Source organism: Dufourea novaeangliae, unplaced genomic scaffold (genome assembly GCF_001272555.1).
Source record: "Dufourea novaeangliae isolate 0120121106 unplaced genomic scaffold, ASM127255v1 scaffold69, whole genome shotgun sequence".
Taxonomy (NCBI): Eukaryota; Metazoa; Arthropoda; class Insecta; order Hymenoptera; family Halictidae; genus Dufourea; species Dufourea novaeangliae.
In genome coordinates, this window is record NW_015373949.1 from 370583 (window position 1) to 397953 (window position 27371).

At 38.9% G+C, this 27371-nt stretch overlaps 1 protein-coding gene across 1 annotated transcript in view; it reads right to left on the minus strand.

Annotated features, from left to right (window-relative positions):
- The window catches only part of LOC107186128 (discoidin domain-containing receptor 2-like), a 167697-nt gene that overhangs the window by 73591 nt on the left and 66735 nt on the right, over window positions 1-27371 (minus strand). Inside the window, exons 4-6 of the mRNA XM_015573939.1 lie at window positions 21543-21690; window positions 20054-20361; window positions 6321-6528 (exon numbers count right to left, since the gene is read on the minus strand). Coding sequence (XP_015429425.1) covers window positions 6321-6528; window positions 20054-20361; window positions 21543-21690 — 664 coding nt within the window. The remainder of the gene's footprint in view (window positions 1-6320; window positions 6529-20053; window positions 20362-21542; window positions 21691-27371) is intronic.

Below are 27371 nucleotides of genomic sequence, written 5' to 3' on the forward strand. Positions count from 1 at the left end.
CATTCGCGTGCCCTGCGTGAAATTCATGCTCGTTGCGATCCAGGCTCCGTTCATTTATTTCAAAAGAAAGAGGCGAGAGATCTACCGTATAGAGGGGGAAGAGCTAGGGTAACAGGGAGCATGCTACCGAAGAAAAATTACCTCGACTGCTGGACACACCCCACAAACGCGACTATGACTAATGCCCACGAAGAAAAACCCCTGGCCTCGAAACAAGAAATCATTCAGGCTGTCATTAATAGAGATTATTCCCGTGTCGAAGTGTTAAACTCCCGAGAACAAGAGTCTTTAAGAAAATCGTCGACGGAAACGTAACAATCGGAATCCCGGGATCCTTTAAACCGCCTCGAAAGGAATTCGTTAAAAAGTTTAGCGACAGTTCTATCCCGTTTATTTCCTCGCCAAACTCTTTGACGACCATCGTTCGATTCCTGTTCGGTAAGCATGTCCGTGGAGACGGACGAGGAGGGAAAGACGACGCGACGGTCCTGCAGGGATTTCGCTGTTCCTTCTTGTCCTCTTTCTGGAGAGACGTAATTGGATAGGGAAATACGAGAAGCCCAGGCGCGGAACGCCTTGCCAGGTGGATGCGTGGGCTGCCACCCCCTCTTTTTTCCTCTGTCTCTCCGGTTACCGTAACCCGTCGTAAAAATGATCGAGGATCGCTCATCCCATTTCGCTTCTTAAATATTCAAAATATCATGTCCCTACCGCTGATATATCGCGAGTATTTACCCCCGGCGTTGTGTTCCGTATCCCCGCGATATCGGCCGTCCAGGAACCACCCTAGGTGGTACTACCCTAAGACACTTGATTATTAATCGGCAAAGAGGAACGGGACCTGGCTGCGCAAAAATTTACCTAAATTTATCTCGTTAATAATCCCATTACCGCGTCCGCTGCTTTGCAAAATTAACTCGCACGATTCCCAAGAAAAAGCTCGCAAATAGGGGATAAAATTAATCGCAGGCTTTAGCCGATTTGTTAGCTGCTGCCTGGAGAACCTTATTAACTATTAGATAAATTGTTGTGTGGCCCGGACGGTATTGTTTAAATAAAAATATTGTCTTCGATGGAGATTATTCAGTTCAATTTTTTCAGTTGGATTTAGTACCGGGTTTTATGTACACCCGCGGTTATAAGTAAGGTAAGGGGCCCGAATTTCGCCTCTGTGCTTAATTCTGCCCCCACTTTATTTACAGTGTTAAGTGTCGCAGCCTGGTGGAAACTGTGGAAAGTTATGTAAAATATCATTTTAATATGCTGACAGAGTAAACAAAAGCTTTCATCAATTTCAATATAAGTTACGACAGTTTGTTGTTTTACACGCAGTATACTGTAAAATACTCCAAACGTTCTAATAAGATTTATGGTAATAATTGAAACAATTAATATTATTATCCGGCCATTGATTGCTTAGATGTGAGAAGGTGTACTTTCAAGCAATTTTGCTGTGGTATTCGGATTAAGAATGGTTAATTGATTAACAGTATTCTTTTTTCAATATTGCTTTCTAATTACTGACATAATTTTCTCGATTATGTGACTCTGGGCCGACCGTAAATACAGAACTCTATGAAATTAGCTTGAAACAATTTTACTTGCCCTATAATTTTCATTTTCGTCAAAAGCAATGAAGGTATCTAATGACTAGACTGCGGAAGTTTATGCCAATTCAGAATTTCAGATACTAATATCTAAAAATTGAAATGGAACAGAATTTTCAATTCTGCACTGAAGGCTTTGCTATATTAATAATAACATATAAATAATATTAAGACTTATTGGAATCTTTATTTTATGCATTTTCCACGTTACGAAACATCTGCAGTCTACTAATGACCAATGGACGACTTTGTACAATTCCAATACGTACTAGATCATGTTCTACCGAATTTGATTACCATACATTTCCACGACAAAGTGGTCACAGAGTATTTCGAAATCTGACAACTCAACCAATTCTCATCCAACTATAAAAGTTCAAATTCCTGTAATATCGCCTAATTAAAAAAAGAGAGAGTTTGCCGCTGGAAACAATTTCCACGACAGCGCCCAGTACAGCCGAACGAGTACTATAGCCGGCGAACGCATCGATTCAGCGATCGTACATTTCGCTTCTGTCAACGTGCCCGGCTGGTTTTCCAGCTGGTATTTACCCAACGGGAAAATTGTTCGGGGTACGATTCCATGTACATCCTTTGAGACGAAAAAACAGCGGATGCTGGAGCGCGTAACCGGAAAAGTTTTGTGCCCGCTTTACGAGGCCTCTGTTGGGTCGGCAAAATCTCGCTGGCGAAGAACCCCTTTGTTGCACAAATGCCTTATACATCGTCAAGATGCTTTCTCTGATCATTAGTAAGTCGGTGTCGATTTATAATTTCATTTATTTAATTAAAACCGAAGCATTAAATATGTCGATCGATGAACGTCGTCGTCGTTTCGCGCGATTATTTCATGCAGACCAGGTGTTTACTGGATCGCTTCCATTTTTTTTCTGTTTTTTCTCTTCTCTACTTCTCTACGGGCATATCGATTCTTCCGCTTGGGATACGTCTTTGATGCCTATTTAGGGGCATTCTCGGGTTAAAGATAATGCTCGGAAGTTGAGTTTCGTGACACGGCTTTTGCGAGGTGGGCGAACTTCCCCTGTTCAATTGTTCGATGACTCGAGCATCCTTCCCTATTGCGTTTAATTCCTCGGTACGGTTAACAAAGAATCTTTCTCCACAGACCTGTACGCTTGGTGGAAAGCAAAGAGTTCTGGGCGAGTTTCATTCTTGTTGTTCGGGCTTTTCACTACGGCAAAGGTCGTTCAGCTTCTTTTTTTTTCTTCATACCCACCCCTCAAATCCTCTCCTTTTTGTACATCGGATTTGTACATTATCTTTGAATTAATTGGATTTCCGTGCCCGTAGCTGCGTCGAATGGTAGAGCTGATCGTCGATTTAATCGCTTGGAAAAGTGAACTAATTCGTCGAAAGACAAAGCTCTGGGTTCTCGGATTCGACTGGGCAAAAATAACGGTGGACGTAACTACAATATTTTCACTGGGACGTACCTACTGTTCGGAGAAAACAAAGGCTCTTCAGCCAGGTACATCGTTATCTGAATAGACGAATTTATCCGTGTGATACAATTGCAGGGGAACCGCTACCGTTTCGTTTTTCAACGGTACGTGTCTTCCTTGTGGGAGTTTATAAGATAAATAAAGGAGCATAACAATAAAAAACAGACTAGACTAAATATGATGGACTTTAGAGCGTACCTACATGTAACGAAGCTAAAAATGGTTGCAAATTAAGTGTAGCAATTTTTTTAGAACTATACGAGTTTCTGTACGTTTTACATTTTTTTAAATATTTACTGGTGACATTATTATAACAACGAGTATTAAAGAGACTTATTTCTTAGTGGCAAAGTGGCAGTATGTTGAAAACTAAATGGTTTATAAAATTAACATTTTCACTGGTAAATCAACAGTTATGGTATTCGAGAATATAAAAAGCACGAGCACTGTGATCAATTTTCGTTTATATACAGTTGGTCGCAAAAGTATTAGGACAATTTAGACATTAAACGAATTTTGCGAGAAATTGTAAGTAGATTTGTAAATAAAAAAACTACATCAAAACCCAGTTTTAATGAACATTTACTATAAAACGAGTTAATAAATCTTCATTAAAAACAGATTTTGATATAAGTTTAACAACGAGGAAAGAATGAAAAATGCTTTCGAAACAATTATCCTATCGAAAAACACATGTTTAAACAAAAAACATTTATCCTCTGGACAAAATGTATCAATTACAATGGGTCATATGTCGATTAATAAACATTTCATTTAATAAAAAATACACTCACTAAAAATTTCACAGATAATTTAGACATTCCATCCGCAATAATCCAATAGTATCTTTTATTAGGACAATATCGAGCAATTTTATTCGTTTAAAAACAAACCGGCAAGCTCCGTCAGATCGCGGGAAAACCAATAGTTCCCGTTCCCCGCTGTAAAATCAACGAGTGGTTTCCTTCGTTTTTCATCAATCCCGTCCGTCCCCGATACCGTTCCCATTATAAATCCTCTTTATTCGGGGCCGAAATATACAAGCAAGAAAAATCTTCCGTAAATACCGAGCTAAACTCGACATAAGGAAACGATTTCCATTCGAGTTGGACAGGCAACTTATGTTCAGCGAAGAGGATCGAGAACACTCCACGGTACGTCGACGTGCTCTGCGCGATTTTATATCACCGTTGATAAAGCGCTTTCTCGTGTCTAACGTTCAACGACGTTATTCCTCCTCTCTCCCTATTCCTGTCGAGGATACGGACAGGTTGAGTTCTATTGAAACAGAACAGTTACCTCGTATCGAGTCCGGGGGACACTTCATCCGAGCGGAAGAAAAATATGGAGCGCCGATGAACGAAAAAAAAAAAAAGAAAATAAAGAAGAAACATCCAATAAAACAGAGAACGATCCGTCTGGGCACGATTTACTACTTCATTCTTCTCGATCTATGTGAATTCCCTTTATCTTTTTTTGGGGAGGGGGTTACGAATGCTGCACGATTTAATCAAAATCGTTCGATTGACAGATATATATATAATAAGCCGTTGTCAATTACCGTGTATCAATTTATACAAATGGTCCCAGGTTTATTTTCCAATGATTGACCGTCGGTAAACCAACCGCCAGATTCGCTGTGGGGGGGGGGGGTTGAAGGGGATAGATGGACCATAGCTGAAAAGAGGATGGCGTGGACCAGCGGCCACGTCAAATCACGAACGGAAACGTTTGGAATTACAAAATGTATATACGTATATATTCCACGGGCCGCGAAACGATTTTGTGTCACAAGCAGACATATTTCGTTCTCTAAGTTTTCACCGTGGTCCGATGCGTCACGCTAGTTTTTTTGCTCGTTAGTCTTTTTTACCCCGCGATACGAATTAGGAGTGTACACTACCGATCGAAAACGTTTCGGTGGGACTGCAATGGAACGTGAAGGCGCTTTCTGTCTGTCATGGAAATACGTGTGTAGTTCGACAGGATGATTTCGAGAATTGGAAGTAAACGATGAATTGAAATTCGTGTAAAATATGCTGAATTCCATTGTATTATACAGTAGCGGACAGAACAGTTACCACTTTTCCGATTTGTTTCGTTTTTATTGTTTTTTTATCGTTACCTTAAAACTTTAGTATGTTAAACTATAATATACATTTTAATAGAAAATTAAAAGCTGTATTAAAATCAGCATATTAAAGTTTTAAATTAATGGTAAGAAATAATAGAAATATAATGAATCAAAAAAGTGGTAACTTTTTTGTCCGTTATTGTATGCAGAACGCGAATTTTGATGCATTTATGAACTATGCAAGCTTGTGGAACATAGTATTATAAGTAACTTTTAATAATACGACGTTTTATTTCAATTTAACGAAACGTTTAGTTGCAAAATCGGCTTTTTTTTATCGTGATTACCTATTGTGAAATAGATTCCGGACGTTATAAAAAGGTTTATTGTGCCATACGTTTCTTTTGAAGGTTTGTAACTAATAATTTCAACGAATACTGCGTGCGTGATACGACTAATAAAATATTTTTATATCTTATGAATTAAACAATATGTCCATGTCATGTATAATAAATTTGTGTTATCTTTTAAATAAATTATTTTGTATGCACCAACATGTATTTAGTTGTAAGGCGTTCCTCAAGTTTGAAACTTCTATGTCACTATATTTATTCAATCATTTCTCAGAAGTTCAGAATAATTTAATCCTTTAATGGTGGAAGTTTGATTCCTCTATTTTAAGAAAAGAAATAAATGTTTCAATTTTTAGTAAAATGTCAATTTCTATCACTAAAAGTACTTTATTTCTTCACATACTCACAGTATACTCGTCATTACCCAAAAAGTAGTAATTTCCTCATGACGAGTATACTCGTCAAACATCGTTAACGGGTTAATATGCAATCTTTTGATGTCAGGAATATTCTATAATCAATTTTATGCACGATCGATTACCTTCATGTTCGTGTAATACTACAGAGAAATATACAATTCCGAATTTTTAATGTGATTATTGATACCAACGTCAAAACTTTTGACCGTAAGTATATGCTCGTTTTATCATTCTGTACTTCAGACTCCCGTGCGGAACGGTTCGACAAAGATTGTGCAGTATATCATGCAAGGAATTACACGTTCCGCGTATTCGACCTTTCTTTGGAGGCGGATCCAATATGTTCTTGTCGACTTGCAGCAGTTTGAATAGAACACGATTGGACCCCCTCCCCACTTACTCACCGGAGTCGAAGGTCACCTCGCTGATCATTATCCACCTGTCCGAGAAGTGTAGCCTGAGCTTGAGGTATTTACCGACGCGATGATGAAGCTTGATGGTAATGTTCCGGGATGACTCGAATATCTTGTCCTCCATATATGTGTACGTGATCGGCTCGCCCGTGTAATATTTCCCGCCGATGCTGAACAGTATGTCGACTTGCGAGAATATCTGTAACATATGATTGCAAGCTGTGTAAGTTGACCTTACACATGGGAAATCTGGCGTCTTATAGACAGAAGTGAAATATCGTTTCCATTTATGTAATCTCTTTCAGGGAAGTATCCTCTTTATATAAAAAGAAGTATACTATAGATTGACGTATAGACAAATCAGCAGTTACAAAAAAAGGTGGTTAGAATTGTTGAATGATGTAGCTGAAAATTGGAGACAGAATACAGAAGGAATTATAATTGGCCCAAGTTATGCAGAAGCCTACCAACCCTTCAAATGACAAAAAATTAGGTAAAGATGGTACGGATCCCATAATTTTGTAATTTTTATTTTGCCAAAAATTATCAACCCAAACAACTTTTGCAGTATACAATTATTAAAACTGCCAAGCTACAGAAAATTTAAAATAATATTAATTATACTACTCACTACTAAATAAGCCATTAAAAGACATTGTAAAACAACAACAAGAAATAAAATATATCCAATAGAAGTAAAACATTTTTTGTTTAATTAAAATCTTCAAACTAAAATTTCATTTCAGATCATTGAGGGTTGGTAGCTTTCTGGATAACTTGGCCCAATTCTGTCATGTGTGATTTTCTTAAACATATCTAAGGAAGCATAAAGGATATCTAAGGAGTTATAATATTTATTACTTATCTTAACTTTCTGCAACTTTTTCAGTATAATGAATTTTATTAAATCGGATATTATATAAATGCATAAAATTCACAGTTTAGTGATATGTGAGAAACGTGATAAAGAGACCGAGATCAAGAATCTACATATTATGAAAAAGCGGAGGGAAATAAATATCCATTTTTATTATACCTGTAGCAAGTTCGAGAGATTGATCACGGTAGCGTTAAAACACATTGGGAAAACCTAAATAAGCTGGCGTATAGATGAAATAAAACAGACATAGACGAAGTATGACGTTGATGGATAGAGTCGCCTTGAAATCCGGTCTCACCGTAGAAGGTTTTAGGAACAAAGTAAAATACGGCCCCCTTCGGGCGTAAAGGGAGTGGGGAACGGAAGTTGTATGACTTCTGAGGATGTTATAAAAGTTTAACGCGTCCCCGAAGTTCGATAGGGTACGTGATCAGATCATAAATCAGAGACATTATCCGAGATCACGAAGGGATTTACTTAGGACTTAGAGTATATAGAGGTTGCGTACATGCAACCCTGTTGGTCCTTTCAGCATTGGAATTTTACGATCCAATTCTCAATTTCTATGGGAATTCGACACAGGTAAATCACGATGCGTTCCCGAGATAACAATAACAATACAGACACAGCCAGATTTGTTAGCTATGTAAAGACTGGCATAAATGACATTTGATTAGACCCAAATGATTCGGATAATATCGGCCGCTTTGAATTCGAAATAGCCGATATTCTAGGCCGATAATACTTGATACAGACTCAATTGGACACACGAGATTTCACGTTAATGATATGAAATGCAGACTTGTAAAAGCAGGTAAAACATAGGGAAAATTAAACCCGTCCAATGTACTCCAAATTCTACAGATTCCAGACTCCAAGAGTTCTGTAGTCTATATGGTCCGACAATAAAGTTCTCGAACTGCAGTAATAAAAAAAAATACAGACTCTTAGATAACAAACTGTTATATCTTATCTCTCAAAGTAGCTCATAATGAGCCCAAAAGTTAAATGACCTTGGATACGAGACTTGATAACATTCACCCTATTCGTCGGACCTTTCGCCCACAGATTATCGTCTGTTGGAAAATTTTGATAATTTTATCAAGAAGAAAGCATTACGTAATGACCGTGATTTGGACACAAACGTTCGTGGACTTTGTTTGCAAAACGTTGGGAAAACTGTAACGATTCTTATTTCGAGTAAGTAGGGGAAAGGAGTCTAAAACGATCCCTTTAAGGCGTAATTTATATAAAAAATACAAATGCTCATTATTTAAATAAAAGTAAAGTAGTTTTTGTAAGTTAGTCTATATGTATACCTTATCATTGGCTTAAATAAAATTTAGCTACGTGATGAATTATATTTTTTATTCACATTTCTTTGAAGGCATTTTTACGTAACTTCTTAGTTCACGTAAGACAATTATGGGCAAGATAAGCATTTTTCAAATTTATCATGTAGTGTGTGGTTTTTTGAATGAAATATATTTCTTTATTTCATCTTACACGGTTTTTTAATAACTTGGAACGTATCTCCCATTTTACTATAGGAAACATCCCTAGTAGCAATTATTGTTCTTATTAAATCCTGAAATCTACGCAAGCGATTGTATTATATTTATATACGTCTTAATGTTCAATGTATTAATAACGTGTAAATTTATTATAACATGTTTTTAAATATAGTCCGATTTATGTCGGGTTTGGACTTATTTATATCAGGAGAATCTCCTACATTTATTCATAACATTTTCAAGAAAGTACACCGAAAGGAGTAAAAGTTTAAATTTTTATTCATGGGTGATTCGTTCTGTGTGTTACATTGTATCCAGAGCGTCGGTCGACGACGGCTTATAGAATATCAGATATCTCTACTCGCCGAGGCTTCGCTGGGCAGAGCCTCGTCTCCGCTGTCACCTCATAAAACTGTCATTTCGGCTCGTTCAACCAGCCGAGCCGAGCCGGTGAATCGTTGGCTTCCGATACGACTCGAGCTGCTCGGCTCGACTACCCATCACTATAGTCTGTTTTTCGAATGATGATGCCTGGGAGGTTGGCCTGCCTCGGCGCGTGGCCTGGAGGGGTTCCAACGCAAGCTACGTATTTCGTGTGACGTTGTGACGGTCTCAATGCCACTGTGTGTCTCTTTCCATCCTCCAGCACTTCGGCACGAGAGCCTCTCGCTCAGGCGCTCGGTAAACCAACTTCCTTCTTTACCCTGCGATTTCCACGTGTAGCGTTTAATAACCTGCGTGTTAATTTAATCCCCTTTTAATATGTTGCTCAATATTTGGGTACAATACATTCTTTCAAAAGAAATAAACTTTTTCTTATTTATGTATTTTAACTTTTGATGTGTGAAAACGTTCAGCGTCTCGTCAACATTCCCCGCCATTTCCAGACAATGGATGATTGACGGGCGCGTGCCGAACGCAGTCCCCACTCCTTGCGATTGTAGGTAGGTCCTCCTCGAGAGGTTTCTAATACGTGTGATGGAGGACTCACGTCGACGGTCGCACGTCATTGGCCAAGACGCGAAGAGTGAGAGAGACACAAGTGCCGTAGGTGTCTCGCGATCACGGCAACACCGCGAAAACTCGGGCCTACCTCCCAGGCATCATCTTTCGAAAAACAGACCATAGTCGAGAGTCGATAACGTCATTGTCACAACAGCTGGGCAACATCTGAAGCGAATCCTCCGGCGGCTGAGCTATCAAATCGTCTTTTTCTCTCTCTGTTTCTCCCAAAGATTTCGTTATCGTAATTCGCGTCATGTAAATCCAATTACGTGAGATTCGTTTCAGGTTCCTAATGGCAGTCGGAAACGATATTCCCTCGGTTGACGGCCGAGAGGCGTTTATCCGATGATATCGGTGCTACCGCATTGTCGGTGTGTAGAGCGAAATAGGGTTGATCATAAAACTAGTTCGGTTCTCCTATCGTTTCTCGTCGTGTCGACCCCGATAAGTCCGTTGGTACGGGCATATTCAATCGAAGCTCATCGGGGAGGACAAGTGTAGTCGGGACCTCGTGTGTATACATACGCGTGTGTACACACGCCGGGAGTCAGGAGACACGGCGGGAGAGAGGGACGGGAACCGGCTTATCCGATATAATATACCGGATGAAGCACAATAACTGATCTGGAAGTAAATCCCTTTTCTACAGTACGGTTCAACGGAGGGAAATGGAGCTTTTGGGTGAAGCCGACCCCCGAGCTAGACGATCCTTCTTTTTTTTTGTACTATGCCGTCGTCTGTCCCGAGGAAAACATAGTTTTGTACCGCAACTCACTGTTGCAGGTCCCCGTACAAACAGAGCCTTAGCCCTTAAAGAGCAACGTTACTTCACTCTTTTTCTCTATCCAGAAGACTCAACAAATGCGGGTGTGTGTGTCTAAAGGCATTAACACTAAAGCTATCACGGTTGGTCAAGTTACCATTTTTGAACTTTCGATTAAAAATTCTGCATTCATTGTTATCTCTTTCGTCACTTGACTTCAGGACTTGTCCTATAATATGTTATAATGGTAATTCTATTTATTTTAGCCTCATGACTATGAAATGGACCCAAACTCCTGATTACTACATTACTATTTTGAACCATTCACACCTTATTTTGTATATCTAGACCTCAGAGTCTGTGGTACCCTTGTGTGTATTACGTACTTTTAAAAAAAATAACATTTTACATGTTTCCTGTATCAAATATTTTACTCTTTCCGATGGTAAAAATTATTTCATTCTAAGTTGTTTAGTTTTTAATATAATAGTCTAAAAATAATATTAAGTTCATATTTTGTTCCGAGCAAAACAGTGTAAAGTCCATCAAGAATTCAAAGAAAGTCCAACAGAGATATTCAAGTGTTAATTCGTATTGGACAACCTTCTACATAAGTTATTGGTAGATTTAGTGTTAAAAGGTTTCTCGACCGCGTCATCCACCCCCACGTATTTTGCCCTCCATGACATCGTTTTCATCCCCCACGTATCAACACGCCTACGTTCTTCCGATTCCGTAGGATCTACCATCCCCTCCTTGGTTCCCGTTTCGATCGTCAGCGCGTCCCGGAATACGGAAATGAGGCAATTAGTAGCAGTGGACATTTTGTCACTTTAGGCGTCGACAGCCTGTGGAAAGAGACATGGACACGGGGATTGGATTCGATCCCAGGGTTAAAATCGTTAGACTGGCGTTATAACGTTCGCCTCATTTCAGCCATTGATCCAGATGGACATCACCGTTATATTGGATGAACGACGAGAAGGTTTTCGAGGGGTGGTTGGAGGGGGTGGACATTCATCAAAGGGCATGGTCCGCTGACGAAATAGAAATGGAGTCCCTACGAAAGAGCATCCGTAAATAAATTGACACGGACGTGTAACTGAACCGACGAAGGACCAGGTGCATACGGAGCCAGGGAGGGGGGGGGGCGCAATCACGGGAATTTATGCACTTTGACGAGCCGGAACGAGCGGATGGTACTTGCAACCAGCGGACACGAAAAGTATTTGCACACTGTTGGAAACGCCAGGCACAGGAGAAGATCTTAACAGACGTAACGGGCGATTCGGCTCGTCTTGCGTTTCTTCTTTCTCTGTCTCGACGACGGAAGAGAGACCCAGGTCCAAAGTAAACACGACTCGCAGACGTCTTTTGGTCGTTAGCTATATGAAATTGCGATGTCAAACATTCCGGCGGGTATACAAGGAAATTACAAAGTGATCTTGTTACTTATGCCCGGGACTCCGTGACCGGAATTATCAGGCGGAGCAGACTTGGCATTCGTCGTCGGTGCGCGCGGCATGGAGAGCGATGCTGGGCGTGAAGAATTCCTTCGTTGGCCACCCCTGAGAATCTTTGGCGTTTATGTGCCGGTTGGTTGGAACTGGATCATTTGAGACCGTGACAACGTCGCACGAAATACGCAGCTCGCGTTGGATCCCCACCAGGCCACGCGCCGAGGCAGGGCGACCCCCCAGGACTGTTCTTTCGATAAACAGACCATAGTTCCCCTCGTTTAACCGTCGGCTCGTGAAAGGGAAGCCGTCGCGGCGCGCCGGGCAAAAAATTATTCGCTTGACTGGTTTCACGGCTCCCTTCCCCAGTGGTGGGGATGACGACTTCACACTTATCGTGGAGGAGCCGGCTCACACTTATCGAGAATTTACTGTAGGTTCTACATATATAGTTTATGTGACACTATTAACAGAATTAAAACTTTTCCAAATACTATCAATTATTAATTTTGACGCAACCCGTTATCGATACTTCATAGCCCCATTTGCAAGTCGACTGACGGTTACTGGCGACCTTCACGGTAGTCAATTAACAATCTCTTTAGAAAACGTCTCTAAAGTTGATAAATATATAGATCGTCGCATTTTTTTGCCATATTTCATCCATAATTAATCAACGAAGATGAAATGTCCAGAACTTTATTTCCACGGTAGAAATTTTTCTTAACCTCGAAACTGATGTACTCTACACTAAAAACCAAATAAGATCATAACTGCTTCGCGCAGCTGGTATGAGCACCAGAGGTCTCTCTGTAACATGGGCGATAGAATTTATCATACACCGGGTGACATAATGAAGTATTTCTCAATATATGAATACTTATAAATTGGCACGTTTGTACTTCACAGCCACTCGATATATGATGCTACACGAGGCATAATGATGCTCAATTGTTTAAGACGTTGGTAATTAAGGTAACCGAGAGGAATATGCGCAAACAAGACCGAAATTCGTCATTTCGCGGTTATGATCTTATTTGGTTTTTAGTGTACACTTCAGGATTTCCAATAAATCACAAAAATATAATTACTCGTATCAAGGGTTAAAACACGGTACATATCTCGGAGTAATAATTGCAGTGATTATTAAACTTGTGGACCAATAATCCCTTAGCTAAACGATCATTGTTTACCGTTGTATCACGTAACATAACAGCGTACACGACTCCGCCATATTGATTGGACGTAGAGCGCGCGTCCATTCGCTTGAAGCGCTCGTCGAACGGCCGTGGAACGCTTTTATTCGAATCAAAATTCGGGGGCTCCCGTTTATGGTACTGTTCAATAATCGTTCATGCATATTTCACCGCACGCGTCGGCAAATCTTTAAATGCACTGTACCGCGGGGCAAAACACTCGTGCGAGTTTACAGCGGATTTGATACGCACACGCGAGGGCCACGGACCGACCGACTGGACAGTGTTATTGTAGTCCAGTCGAATTAGACTTTTTTCAAAAATAACTTTAAGTAACTATGTTCTTACATGAAAATGTTCGAAAGTCATTAGAAATGAAATATATACGTTTGAGACTCATGAAAAGTTGGGGAACATTGTTAAAAGAATTCGAAAAGATTTGAGAAACATGTTTTTCGCTTGCAGAAGGAAATATAAAGATTTTAGAGAAAAAGAGGTCAAACACAAAATTTAGGTATTGCAAAAAAAACCTACTTGTTTTGTACGACTTACATGTTTAAGTCGCATGTATATTTAGCATTTAAGCACCATCTATGCTTAATAAACAAAACGAATCAATATAAAATATAAAAAATCTAAGAAGAAAAATTTTAGGTTTACATTAACTTTTTTTAAAAATTCGCAATACTATTTGTTAATACCTCGACGAGCTACCCCAAATTAAAAAAAATCATCGTTCTACGGTCATTTGTTGCAGAGAGAACCTACATTTTTCTGACTCCGCCAGATATAACGCACGAGATCAATTTCGGTTTCGCATACCGGTACTTTGTTGATCTCTATCAGAGAAGTCTCTGAATGGATTAATGCGAAAATTAAATAACAGATAATTCAACTCTTTCGCCAGACTTCGTCTAAATTTGAACTCGGCTTTTAGTTAATATAGAGTGGAATATTTTATTTTAAAATGTGTAGAAACATAGCAGCTATCGAATAGCCTATACAGCAATTCGATACAGTCGAAATTGAAGAGGATATTCAAATTGTTTACGAGAAAAAAAGATACCCATAGTTTGGAAACATATTTGGGTGGTTTAATTTAAACAATTCACTTCATCTGGAAGTGTACCCGATAGTACAACTCTCCAGCTGTAAAAAATACACCCTTTCGTTGCTGTCCGACTTGCCAAAGATGTAGAAATTAAGTTTTCCGAAGACCCTTTTCGAATAAATAAATGACTTTTTGTAAAAACTTAAAATTGACATACTTCTTAACCGTAATGAAAACCATATTCTCTTAAAATTTCAAACCTCTATATTCAAATCTCTTTGAGTATTAAACAACTGAAAAAACAGCCTATTTCGACAGTTTTAATTCTTTTGCAACTTAACGTGTGGACCGATTGTAACGTACTATACTTTATCTCACTTTGTAGGTATTTCTAGTTCCTAAATTTTCTATTTGACCTGTTTTTCTCTAAAATCTTTACATTTCCTTCTGCAAACGAGAAACATGTTCTTCAAATCTTTTCGAATTCTTTTAACAATGTTCACCAACTTTTCATGAGTCTCAAACGTATACATTTCATTTCTAATGACTTTCCGAACATTTTCATGTAAAAACATAGCTACTTAAAGTTATTTTTTAAAATGGGCGTTTTGAAGTCTAATTCGACTGGCCTATTGGGGCGGTTCCAGTATATTCGTGTTATCATGTTGGCGCCCCCGTTGTTGTTAATACATATGTATGTATAAATATTTCCTCTGTTATAAAAGAAAAATAATAACACCCGGGCTGTAGCGAATCGCGGTTGAAAGCCACGTGTATTTCCTGACGGTTTTCAGCTGATCAGCTTCGTCCACGGGAAGATGAAGCTTTCGTGAAATAATAAATATATTTTATTTGAATTTCGATATTTTATTTTTAAATTTAAAAACTGTAGAACGAGTAATTTAATGTATTTTGCAAACGCTTTATATCTTTTTAACTATCGAATACTTTGTACCTTTGTTCTGCGCGTAGTACACGCTGTAATTCGGAAAAATGACATGGAATTTTTAAATTGGGCAAAGTCGATCTAATTGGGAGAATTGTATTTGAATGATGCTAAATGAAGGCTGCATATTACAATCTAAAACTAGCTGACGTACCCGGTCTTGCGCGGGTGGTTTAGTTTGGGAATTAAATTTCAGTTCTTACATAGAGATAGGTTATAATATCATGAATAAATAAACAGCATAAGATTTTAGACTATGGAGTATAAAACTATTATAAGGGATATTTATAAATTATAAAACTATATAGTAAATTTATTTTTCTAATTATAACATGTGTGTACAGACACATAGCGCGACCCAAAGCCCACTGCATAGAAGTGGTGGGTTCTGACTTCAATTTTTGTTTTTTTTATTTTATAATTTTTTATCTCTACGTGTGAAGAAAATCATAGATACGTTCTCTCATTCACACATTTCACCCATCACTGCCATATGCCCGCATGCTGCACGTTGTTGCCCGCTAGTGAGTTTGGCGGACACTGAGTTGCCCATCACTGCTCTATGCTGTCCGAGAACGTACTGACCCAACGACGCTGCCGCGAAACAAAAGCGCATCGATCACGAGTTTATTCGTGGCCGGTCAGCAACGTTTGGGCATGACGACACGAGTTTACTCGTGACCGGTCAACAATGTGTTAAGATAATTCAATTATTATTTAGACCGTCGTTTTTTGCATTTATGACACACGGAAATATGCGAAACACAGTAAAGCAGTAACTTCAACAGAAACTGATGAAATTCTCAATTTAATTTGAACTTAATTAATCTCAATAATAATGAATGAAATCAAATTTCTTCTCTATTAGATCTGTGCGTACAAATTATGATCTGCAATTTAAAATTTATCTTCATTTATACAGATAAAAGAAAGGAACTGGAGTAAACTAAAAATTAAAATGAAGTTAAAATAAAATAAAACATAACGGTTTGAACCAAAAACAATAAAAATGCCATCAATGACTAGAATCTAAAAACTTATACTGTCGAAGAAGATAATAGGGTAGTAAAATGACGATAGGGAAAAAAACGAATTCGCTCAGAGTTTGCATCGTTAAAGGAGCAAACGATAAATTACACAAATCCGAAATTTGATTACAACGATCACGATAGTTTTATTCCACGGGTGGATATAATTCCATTGTCAGGGTGATTTCGCATGCGAGCCGCGTGTCTGTATCGTATCTATATCAAATACGAGGGGCTGTAACGGAGGGTGGGATGGAGGTATTTGCATTATATTATCGAAGCCAGGGCATGAACGACGTGGAAGGGTCGCGAATCGCAGCGAAAAGGAAATTATACAAGGGATCGAATTATTGGCCGCCTCTGCGACGAAGAATGCCCCCGGCACTCCCCAACCCCCTATTCGAATAATGCGAGCCTGCGAACTCATTTCCGGCAGCCGCCACGCATGGGATGACCGGCGTAACGAATGGCGCGAAAACTTTCCTATCCGCGCTCCAGTGACTTGGCCATAGAGTTTTTCTGCAAGTCATCTTGGGAATTAGATTTTGTGGATTTATATGGGGTGATTAGTAAGTACTCGACAACTGTGATTCAAAACAAAACAGTAACACCAAAAGATACCGAAATCTGGTTCAAACATGTTTAACCATCTCACAGCATCTTTTTGGTATCCTGTATAAACAATTTTTTCATAAAATCAAGAATCAAAAGTCATTTTAAGACTATTTCAAACGTTTCTTTACAATATTTCTTTTATAAACGATGTGTGGTTACGATAAATAACGAACTAGCAGTCACAGTAACGCTGTTTTTATAATATATGAATGTCACTTAAAGAAGTTTCGTACTGCCAATCGTCAAGAATGGTCGCAGACGGGCTCACGAAATCGACTCGAGTGGAAAGAGATGCTTTCTCTGTCTGTTCTCTACGTCGCTTGTCCTTTTCTATGTCGGAACACTACAAAGGCAAGCTGCCGAGGCTCGTGCTTCGAGCAAAAGAGACTGATGAGGTGCTGACAACTGTCCATGCTCACCGTGAGTGTGACTCCACGGAACCGAGGCATTCACACTTATCAGGACATTACTGTACTCACGTAGAAAGTGTTAATAGTTTATATCGTTCATTATCGCTTCTGATAAATCATAAGTAAATATGGTCCAAATTATATCGTATTCATATCATGTTCGTATCATTTTAAGCAGAAAAATCTCACGAATATGATCGTAAATGTTTCGTTAACAAAGAACCAGAAACAAAAAGTTTCATCGTTGCATTTGTTCCCCTCATTCAGCCGTCGGCTCAAAAAGGGAAGCCACCGCGGCGCGTCGTGCAAAAAGTTATACGCTTGATTGATTCCACGGCTCCTGACCGCAGTGGTGGGGATGACGACTTCACACTTATCGTGGGCAAGCCGGCTCACACTTATCAAGACATTTCTGTAATTATATCTACTCGTAAAATATTCAGGATGAATTGAAATGTATAGCTTAATGTAGAAAGCCAAACAAATCAAAATAATAGAGTAAAGTTAATAACTGAACAAAAATTAGAATTAAAATCACAAAAATGAATTTCTAAATTCTCGAACAGAAAAATTTTAATAAAACAAATATTCAAATATGATACTTTGTATGTATATTCTTTCTTAACATCGAAAAAGTGAAGATATTAGATGTACCAATAAGTAATCCATTATTTCTTGACGAAATCTGTATTTGTTTCTACGAAAGTCAAGGATTTATACTATTTCATTTTTATACCCCTAAGATTTCCCAACATCCTATATTCTTTTTTTTCTCAACATAGAGTCGAGAAGATATTTTCCATTGAAAATATATCGTTTCAGAATTACAAATATAATGGATTACTTATTACTACACCTAATACAATATGTCGCCACAAAATCCATCGATTGCTTGTTTCATTCCTCATTCTTCCCCGCTTCAACTGTTTTCAAATCACCATCACCAATTTCACGCTACAACCCGAAGAAAAAGCGATCGCATACCTCCAATCAGACCTGTTGGCAATCCGTGCCCCGAAACAATCCCCGGGCTGGGTTAATTTCTGGTTTAATAACAAAGATCGTCCGTCCGCGATTATTCCTGTTTGGATGCAATGGCACGATCCGATCGGGCCAATAAGCCACGTTCGTAGATATCGAAACTGCCCGGAATTACCGTTTCGGGCTTGTATTTATATTCATCGGGCGTCTGGCTGATAAAGCGTCGAGTGGAATATTCAATCAACCGTTGGGGGGGGATACTACATCGAGAGAGGCAAGATGCTACGCTCTGTGCCGTCTGTGCGACGACCCTGGGCGGTGGTAAGGGGGGGGAGGAAGGTGACGGTGAAACGATCCTCGAGCAGCCCCGTGGATGGGTAAGCCTGTTGATCGGGCCGCCCGCTTGCGCATTCCTCGCGAGGACTCTAGGAATAACGTTGCCAATAGCGAAGGGGGGGTTAAACGCTTCCACGCTTTTTGCGTATTTACGTCGGGCAAAAGGGGCGTCGCGGCGGTAATTAGATGTGAAAGTCACCCCTTCTTGATCTTCCCTTGATCCTATTCCACTCTTCTTATTGTAGAATCGACACGATTTTATAGACATGAAAAAGCACGGATGTGATTCGATATCCTCTTTTTGTTTAGTCGGAAAATAACCTTCACCTGAATACTTTCAAAGATATTTAAATAGTCCTTAACCGTTTAACACCTAGACCCTTAAATTGTTATTTAAAAATTGTGAAACTTATATGTATGTTCAACATATACATATGTATATGGCAGTTTCATAATTTTGAATGGCGTATCCTGTTATTTTGAAGTAAAAAATATCAATATTAAACCGACCTATTTTTCTCATATTTCTTTTTATTTATTTTTGGAGAGAATACTTGAATTTTTCAACCCAAAACCTTGAGATCCACTTTACATTAGTGAAACTACGGATTATTGCTGAAAAAGGTTGAACTTTAAACAGCGACAAAATTTGAAGCACTTTATGACTAAAGGTTGTTTTTCTGCTAAGAATTTTGTTTAGTATGTATAGAACGTAAACAATGAAGTATCATCGTTAGTGGATACATGAAATTCTTTTTTAATGGCTATTATTTTTGTATTCAAGTTTGAATTTTAAAAGATTGACTACCAAACCCCCATGAAAATTCCACAAAGTCAAAGCGACATTTTTTCAATGATATTGTGGTTTTTGAACTTGGATTTATCAGGGTAGTTATTTCTTTAACCTGCATTGAATTTGTTTTATTCGATATCTTGTGCTAAAGATTAACTGTTAATTGTGAATTGAATATAGTGTCAACCCATATGTGGCAAATGCGGATGTAAAGATGATAAAAGACCATTGAATATGTCTTGAAGGAATTTATGAATTAAAAAATCTCGGAGTATATTAACTCTTTCTACTCGTCTGATTCCATTTAGAATCATTAACTCACTAAGCGTTTATAACTCATGCGGAATAATAAGTAATTTAGAGCAAAATAGGTTCAGAACAGGTCGGACAAACATTAAAGGGTAGTGACTATTTTGCTAATAATAATAAATTTTAAACTGGTATTCTTACTATGATGGCACAAAAAATCTACAATTGCTCCGTATAAAAAGTATCAATTTGTTCTATTCGATTTGTAGGATAGATTTTGGAGATTACAGTAGTAATCCGATATTTTTACCAATCGCGTTCCAAATTTCAATCTCTCCTCTTAGGTTCGATCGTTGGCAACTTTATGAGATCACTGATCGATCTGTGATTCAAAACCTTCGAACGTTCCACATGTCAGAGATAAATTTCCGACGAAAGGGTCTTACGGCTACCATTTCCAAATGATCTAAGATTAAATCAACAGAGGAATCGTCACTCACCTGGACATCTTTGGTGAACTGGTTGTTGCAGTAGATATGGATGGCCGAGAATTCTCTGACCTTGTCGAACTCGAACTTGATCTCGACCGGCTGTCCACGGGTGTCGTTCCGCCAGCCGACCCATCCCTGCGTCCGATCGTTATCATAATATCCCAGTTTGAAGTTATCAGGCCCTGTTTTGCCGTCAGTCAGCTGACCGAGCCCACGGCGTAGCTCGTCGTCCCAGTGGCCGTCGTAGATGGCGTCAAAGAATTCCCATTCATTACCCCTTTTATCGCCCTGCGGCATCGAATAGGACACCACGCCATCTATGGACAGAAAAGAAAGGTTAAGGCGTGAACGTCGCCGCCCGGTGGCTCGCCTTTTAATAACTCGTGTAAAAGCTTTGGGCCCTGTCAACAGACATTATTGTGATTACATTGACGACGGGATCGGGCTCCCTTGGCGTAGGCGTTCGAGATGGATGAACGAGTTTAATGTGGACTTCAATTAACAAGAAACGTCTAGTTTCGGGAGAATTATACGTGGTGACCTCGAGAATTGTGTTGAATTCAGGAAGAACGAATTATAATGCGAGTTTGATTAGATTAATTGTCACAGGTATGAAGTATACGCAGGTGGTAGAGAAGATAAAATCGAGTAAAAATGATCTGTTAACATTGATAACTGTTGGTAAGGGAAATTTTGAAAGTCATCAATGTCTACAATTTCTAAGATGACTATCAATTGCGTGTTTAAAGTTCCTTGCTGAAAATGTGACTGCAGTACACATTTACCTGTAACATGATTACAGTAATTTCCTTAAAGATTTTCAATCTAGTTCCCGTCATGTGTATGGTGACAATAAACAAAGCAATATTAGTTTGAGATTGAATTATAAATACAGTTTTACGTAAAAATACGCTAATATACGTGCACACTTGAAAGTTTTCTTAAAAAATGATCACCAAAAATGTTTATATAGTATACGTCTCTTTAAAAATACAGTACTAAATAAAAATACCTTTTTTGCTTACTATAAATATTTACAATTATTAACCAATATGTTTCATCGCTCACTTACTATGAAACAAAACGATGCTTTCCATTTTGATCTGAACACAAAAATGTATGTTAATTAAGGTTCAGTATAATACCTTTCGAAAGAAGCTAGAATATATTTCCCCAGATCAAGTCACAGGTTACTGTCTCGTCTCTCACAGAAGATCCAGTTAGCTTTAAACGCACAATGGGCATGTACTTACAGAGTCTGTGTGCGAGTAGAATGCCAACCGAGGCGTGTAACACGATTTGTAACCGTCTGTTCGGTTAAACGTTTAATTCGATGTTGATCCATCAAAGGAAGAAAGGGGATAATTGTGCAAGCAAGATTCCGAAAGGCAAATTTGTGCGCGCGCGGCCACGGCATAAGGGTTAATGGACAGTCCGATGAGTATTTTAAGCGGTCTGGCAAGTCCCGTACGAAAATTGGTAAGTGCAAACAGCTTACCGCTCCAGTAACATCCGTAGAGCTCGACCCGCATGCAAACCGTCCGCGTGTGATGGCTGTAGGGCAGAAAACGGATCTTGCTCGCCCACAGAGGCGGCTCCAGCTCGTGCTTGGACTCCAAATACGTGTTCGTGTTACCCTGTATTACCTGGAAACCGTTGAAACGTTGGTTAAAGACCAGGACAATTCCGGGCCATTCGGGTCTATACCCTTTGAGTTTCGCTGTTTCCCACGCTCAAGGGAACATTGATTTCTTTGGTTCGCGCGGTAGACACAATATACCCGAAGTATTAATACGGTACTCATTGTCGGTAATCGACACTCGTCTAAATCCTTCGTAATATATCGTAGAAAATATTATTCTTTGTGGATGAAACTCGGTGTATAACTCTGAGAAGTTAAATGCTAGATCCCTTGAGCGTTGAATGTCAATGGTTCAGAAATAGACCTTAACTGGTTGGACTTAAACATCTATAACTACATTTGGACATCTATCTTTTCAATAGTGAAAACTTGGCGCGTGTACAATAGGAATTAATTTATTATATGGTTAGAAAGTCCAGTGAGGCTATCAGCGCCTTTTCCTAACAATAGGTGGCAGTAGTCCATTTTTCAGTAATAAAGGACACATGTAAGATTTGTACCTCTAACTACTTGTCAAGCCAGTTAAAATAGCCCCAAAAAGGACACTATACTTGTTCCACTACAAATATATAAATCTCTGCCTATCGGTGGTAAATAGCTTTTGCTTTCTCCACCTCTAACTCGCAGGAAACGATCAAAAGTGCAACGCTCAGAGCCGGTTCTAACCGATCGATCGCGAATAAAATGAAACACCGCAGCACAGAACTTTCTCGTCGGTCTCTCCGTCGACGCAACGTTTCAACGCGTCCGACGCGACATGCCGTCAACAGGAAAAAGCGTAATAGCCACGCGTCAGACCGGGCAAGGTCACTACCACCCATGACGCGCCACAGTATTCTGTCAAAGCACACACACTCTCGCTCCTTCCTCCCCCGTTCGTTTTATGACATTTATATCGCGTGGAAGATGCGTTTCTACGCCTGGTCACATACTGGAATACCACCGTATGGCTGTGGACATCCCGTCACAGGACGGACATCGCGTTCCATCGCGTCATGCCAGGGCTAAGGACTAATTTCATCCCACATTCCGCCACGTTAGGTATGACGAGGTGGCAAGGGGGGGAAGAGACCTATGGTGGTCGAAGGGAGAATATCACAGAGGATGCGAACAGATCGAGTAACAGCGAGATAGAGAGAGACGGGTAGAGGGAATAACCGTTGATGGGGTTGAGTTAAACGTCCATCGCCCGCATTCTCTGATCCTCGTCAGGGAGACGACCATATTCCTATCGTCCCTCTCTGTCCCTTGATTTCCCTCTGCCGTTACCTACCTCTCTATCTTCCAGCGTGATGCAATATTGATTTCACGTGGTAGGTTTATGAATAAAATAAGCGGTTTATCTGATGTTGGCACGGGCTGGTGGATGGTGTGCGTGTGTGTAGAAAACCGTAGGTGGAAAAAGGGTGCACGGATCCCATGGGATCACGCGAGCTAGCTGGCGTTGCCAATTGCGAGCGGATATATCCGGGCACAATGGCCCATGGTGAGCGAGTCTACGTACACACCTTTCTCTGCCTGGTACCTGGCCCGTATGTATCGTGTAAATATATACACCGTGTCCGGATACATCTGTGTGAATGTGCCTGGTTTCTTGTGTGCGACGCAGCATATAACACAGTTGCGTGACAGAGAATTTTGGGGCAGGCACGACACATTCTGCGCACATTTTCTACACATCCCTGAACGTTCCGTACCATTGGCCGCGGCCTCTATTTCTTTTCGGTACGGCTAAGCATCGACTTCGACTACTGTTGCCGCCTCTATTCCCATCGCGCCTCTCCGTTCCTTTTGTGCTCGCTACGGTTATATATACCAAGCGTTGTTTCTTTCGATTTGTCCGCCATTGGTGTAGTTTGCTTTTGGATTGTTTGTGTTGTCAGATACTTGCGGGGAAACGATGTTTTCCTGTTGTCTGTTGAATTAATTTAATGGGGGGGCTGGAGCAGACGATGGTGACTGATGTGAATGTCCATGCAAGTTCACATTTTTGTGTAATATTAATTTACGAGAAGGGAAATTAATTAGACGTTTCTTTTTACTACTAATGGTATTATTACGTAAAACATGAAATGAGGATTTTGTTCTGTATCACTGAAAATGTTACTTTCTCGTATTTTGAACACTAGAATTGAGCTGTATGATACGTAACGGTAGGTATGATATATGTAATTAAAGTGCATGAAATCTGCATACTGCTGAATGAGGAACGTTCGAAATATACAACACTGATTTTAATGTAATTGGAAATAGTGTATGAACTATAATAGTTCACAGTGATAGACGTTTATGCACCCTCTTACTTCTTGTATGTGCGTAATTCTAAGGACTAACTGAACTTAGAAATAATGAAATAACTTCGTACAAACACATTTTCTATCTGATATCTCAAATTGCCAACTGATGATAGTTTAACCCTTTAACGCCTGAATTATGTTATCGTTATTTTTTCATCGTAATTTATATTCCATTAAAAAGTGTTCGAATTTGGTATTCTTTACTTTTTTGTACCTTTTTCTTCGAATAGCTAAATATAGCGTCTGTGCTGACACCATTTTATAGCATCTCAGAGGACGCCAACGAAGTAATAAATACTGAATAATGATTTTATTATAACATACATATATAAGTGGTATTAGAAAGTACCGTTAGGATATAAAGGATTAACCATTCTCGTTAGAAAGTGAAGGTAAAGAGGGTGTTCAAAAAGAAAGATTAAGGTGATTGTATATTATATTAATACATTATAATTATTACTCTGCGTTGAAAACTTTTGAACAGCACTAGAAGTTTCCCCAACATATTTATTTTAATCATACACTTACGTATAAGCACATAAGCATATTAACTTTCAAAGAAAAACGAAACCACTACACGGCTAGTTATGTGACCCTTAAACTATCCCTTTAATAGCAGAGATACTTTCTCAAAATCCTGAACGATTCTTTATAACTACAGGATCAAATATTTCTTTATCAACGTGAAAACTTTTTCCTCTAAGAACTTCCTTACTTCGAAATTTCTTACCACATTAATCATCAAAAGGACGTTACAGTGATTCCTCAATGAATGCAACTCGAGGAACGGAATTATTCCTACCACTGGGGGATCCCCCTCTGGAATCAATCAAAACAGAGTAAACAGAAGCTAAGCAGAGGGTCTACTTCTATTAAAAAACAAATTTATGAAGAGCTGAAAACCTTTCCGTCTTGGCACAAATACTCCGAAGCAGACCCAGGTACGCCGCACTCATCGAGACATTACTGTACTATCTTGATGGCTGTAATACATTTTTATTCCTCGCATTTATGTCGTCCTAAAATGAACGTGATCGTTTTAAATTCCGTATATACGTGACGTACCGACCGTGGCAAGCCAGTTTTTTTTCTCTCCTTCCCCAGTAAATAAATAATTAAAGTTTTCAATGTTTGAAGGCAACCCTTAGGCTCTGGGCAAACCGCACTCCAGACCTGTCGGCTCGCAGGTCATCGTTTCCTTCGAGAAACTGCCACTTGGAAAGCACTCCCTAAGGTGAACCCTTACCTCTTCGCTCGCGTATACCTTACCCGGAACCCCCCCCCCCATGGCCAGGCAGTTCGCCCCTCTGTCTGGGGTCGATTCTTTCTCATTTCGGGCACCCTGGGACTCGTGCCGAGGTAACACGTTACGCCATCAACTCCGCCACACTTTGCACTGGCGTAGAAGCCCACGCGCGTTTGTTCCCCGGGAATTTAATAAGATTGCAACGCCGCGCGCAGAATTTAATTTCTCGGAATGGATCCCCTTAAATCTATCGCGTGCCGAGATCTATTCCGTCGGGCCTGCGTCTACAATTTTTCGTTCGCCTATTTAAATAAAAAATTAAATTTTTACCGTTGTATATTGTTTTAATTACTTCTCTTTTTTGCGTTGGAAGGATTACTAGTGGGTACCAAAGAATCTAGTGGCTGGAACATTGAAATTTGTATATCGGTTAATTGGTGGTACTGAAATGTGGTCTTTTTTGGTGTTTGAGATCATATGAGAGATACATAGGTGTAGATACAGAGGTGTACTGAATTATTAAGTTACGTACGAGTTAGTCCTCGTGGATGGGAATGTTTTAAATGTCAGAGACATTGTACTTTCAATGTGCAACGAAATTATGTTGTAAAGACGTAAACAATAAGATTTGAAATATGTATATCTTTATATATTATTTCATTGGCTTTGCCTAAAATTATAATATTCTTGAGAGAACTAACTAATCTTCAGAATTATAACGTTCTTTAATCTATAAGGTGAGAGTTTAAATTCAGAATTAATTAAATGATGAATTTTTGCAGTTAACTTTGAACATGAACTTGTTGCTCTTAATTTAATGATTTGATGACGATTTATGATGTTACTTGTTCACATCGATATTTTTTTGCGTACAGATAACATTCAGCCATGAATCAAATCGATCTCTTTTCAAATTATGGATACTTTTGTCTGAAACAAGACGTCTAAAGTTCTGACTTAAGAATGATAATTTAAAACATTAATTTGTAACTAGAATTATTCAGGAACATTGTTATGCAGAAGAAATAGGCATATAAATAACTTTCACTATTTTTGGACTGTTAATACACGTTTGAATCGATGTACATTAATTATACTACATTTTGAAAGTTTAAAATGTTTCATGGCGTTTAAACAATGGATTCACTACAATTTTTGCATTAAAATTTCTTTTGAACGATGCTTGTAAATCGCGCGGTTGGAGTTAATTAATAGTCGAGTCAATGGTTATATAAATACAAAATTGATTTCATTGCGTACAAGCAAAAAATTATAATTAAATTGCTGATATTATACAAATTTCAATTTCTACAAATTAATTTACGAAATTGATAATTAAATACGACTGTATTCTCTTAGGTAAAACCAATACAGAAACTTCATTAAACATTATCAACTCTTCGATTTAATTATACTCACTCCCTTTCACATGCATTCGTATCTTATAAAATCGAAAAAATGAAAAATTCAACCAATGTATACATTTTACCTTGCATTGGACCAAGTTGGTCAGTATTTTCCGTCGATCTGACGTGATAAGTATTGAGCGAAGGTGAATACAGTAGAGTCTCCCGTATCCGAACTGATAGGGAAACATAAGTGTTTGTCTAAAGGAAAGTTCGGATAATAGAACAATTACTTTTCTGGACACTAAACTTCATTTATTTAAATAGTGACCAAGAAAATTGACAGTTTGTTTAATTCTTTGCAACATAGTTATTTTCTGAATTTGCACTCCTTCCACAACAGTGATGTCACGTTAAAGGTGACCACAAAGTGCAAAGGGTTAAATATTTATGAATCCCATATGTTTTCGACTGCTAAATTAGAGAAATTTTTCAACATAAGTGACTGCGTGGAATTCGATCGAACAGAAGAAAGTAGGTATACACTGTGTGTAAATACTATATATTTGAAACAAGAGAAGGCATCTGTTGCTGGGAGACACTATATCCGTATAATCGAACGTTTGTTTTTATTTATTTCTCATTCTTCTCTAGAATTTTATTCGAATAATAGACAGTGAAAAGCAGCAGTATCTAAGATCGCCAGCCTGACCTTTCAAACAGTTAATCAGATTAAATAATTGTTTGTAATGTGTCTACTTATTCAAGAAGAAATATTACTGTATTTTAAAAATTG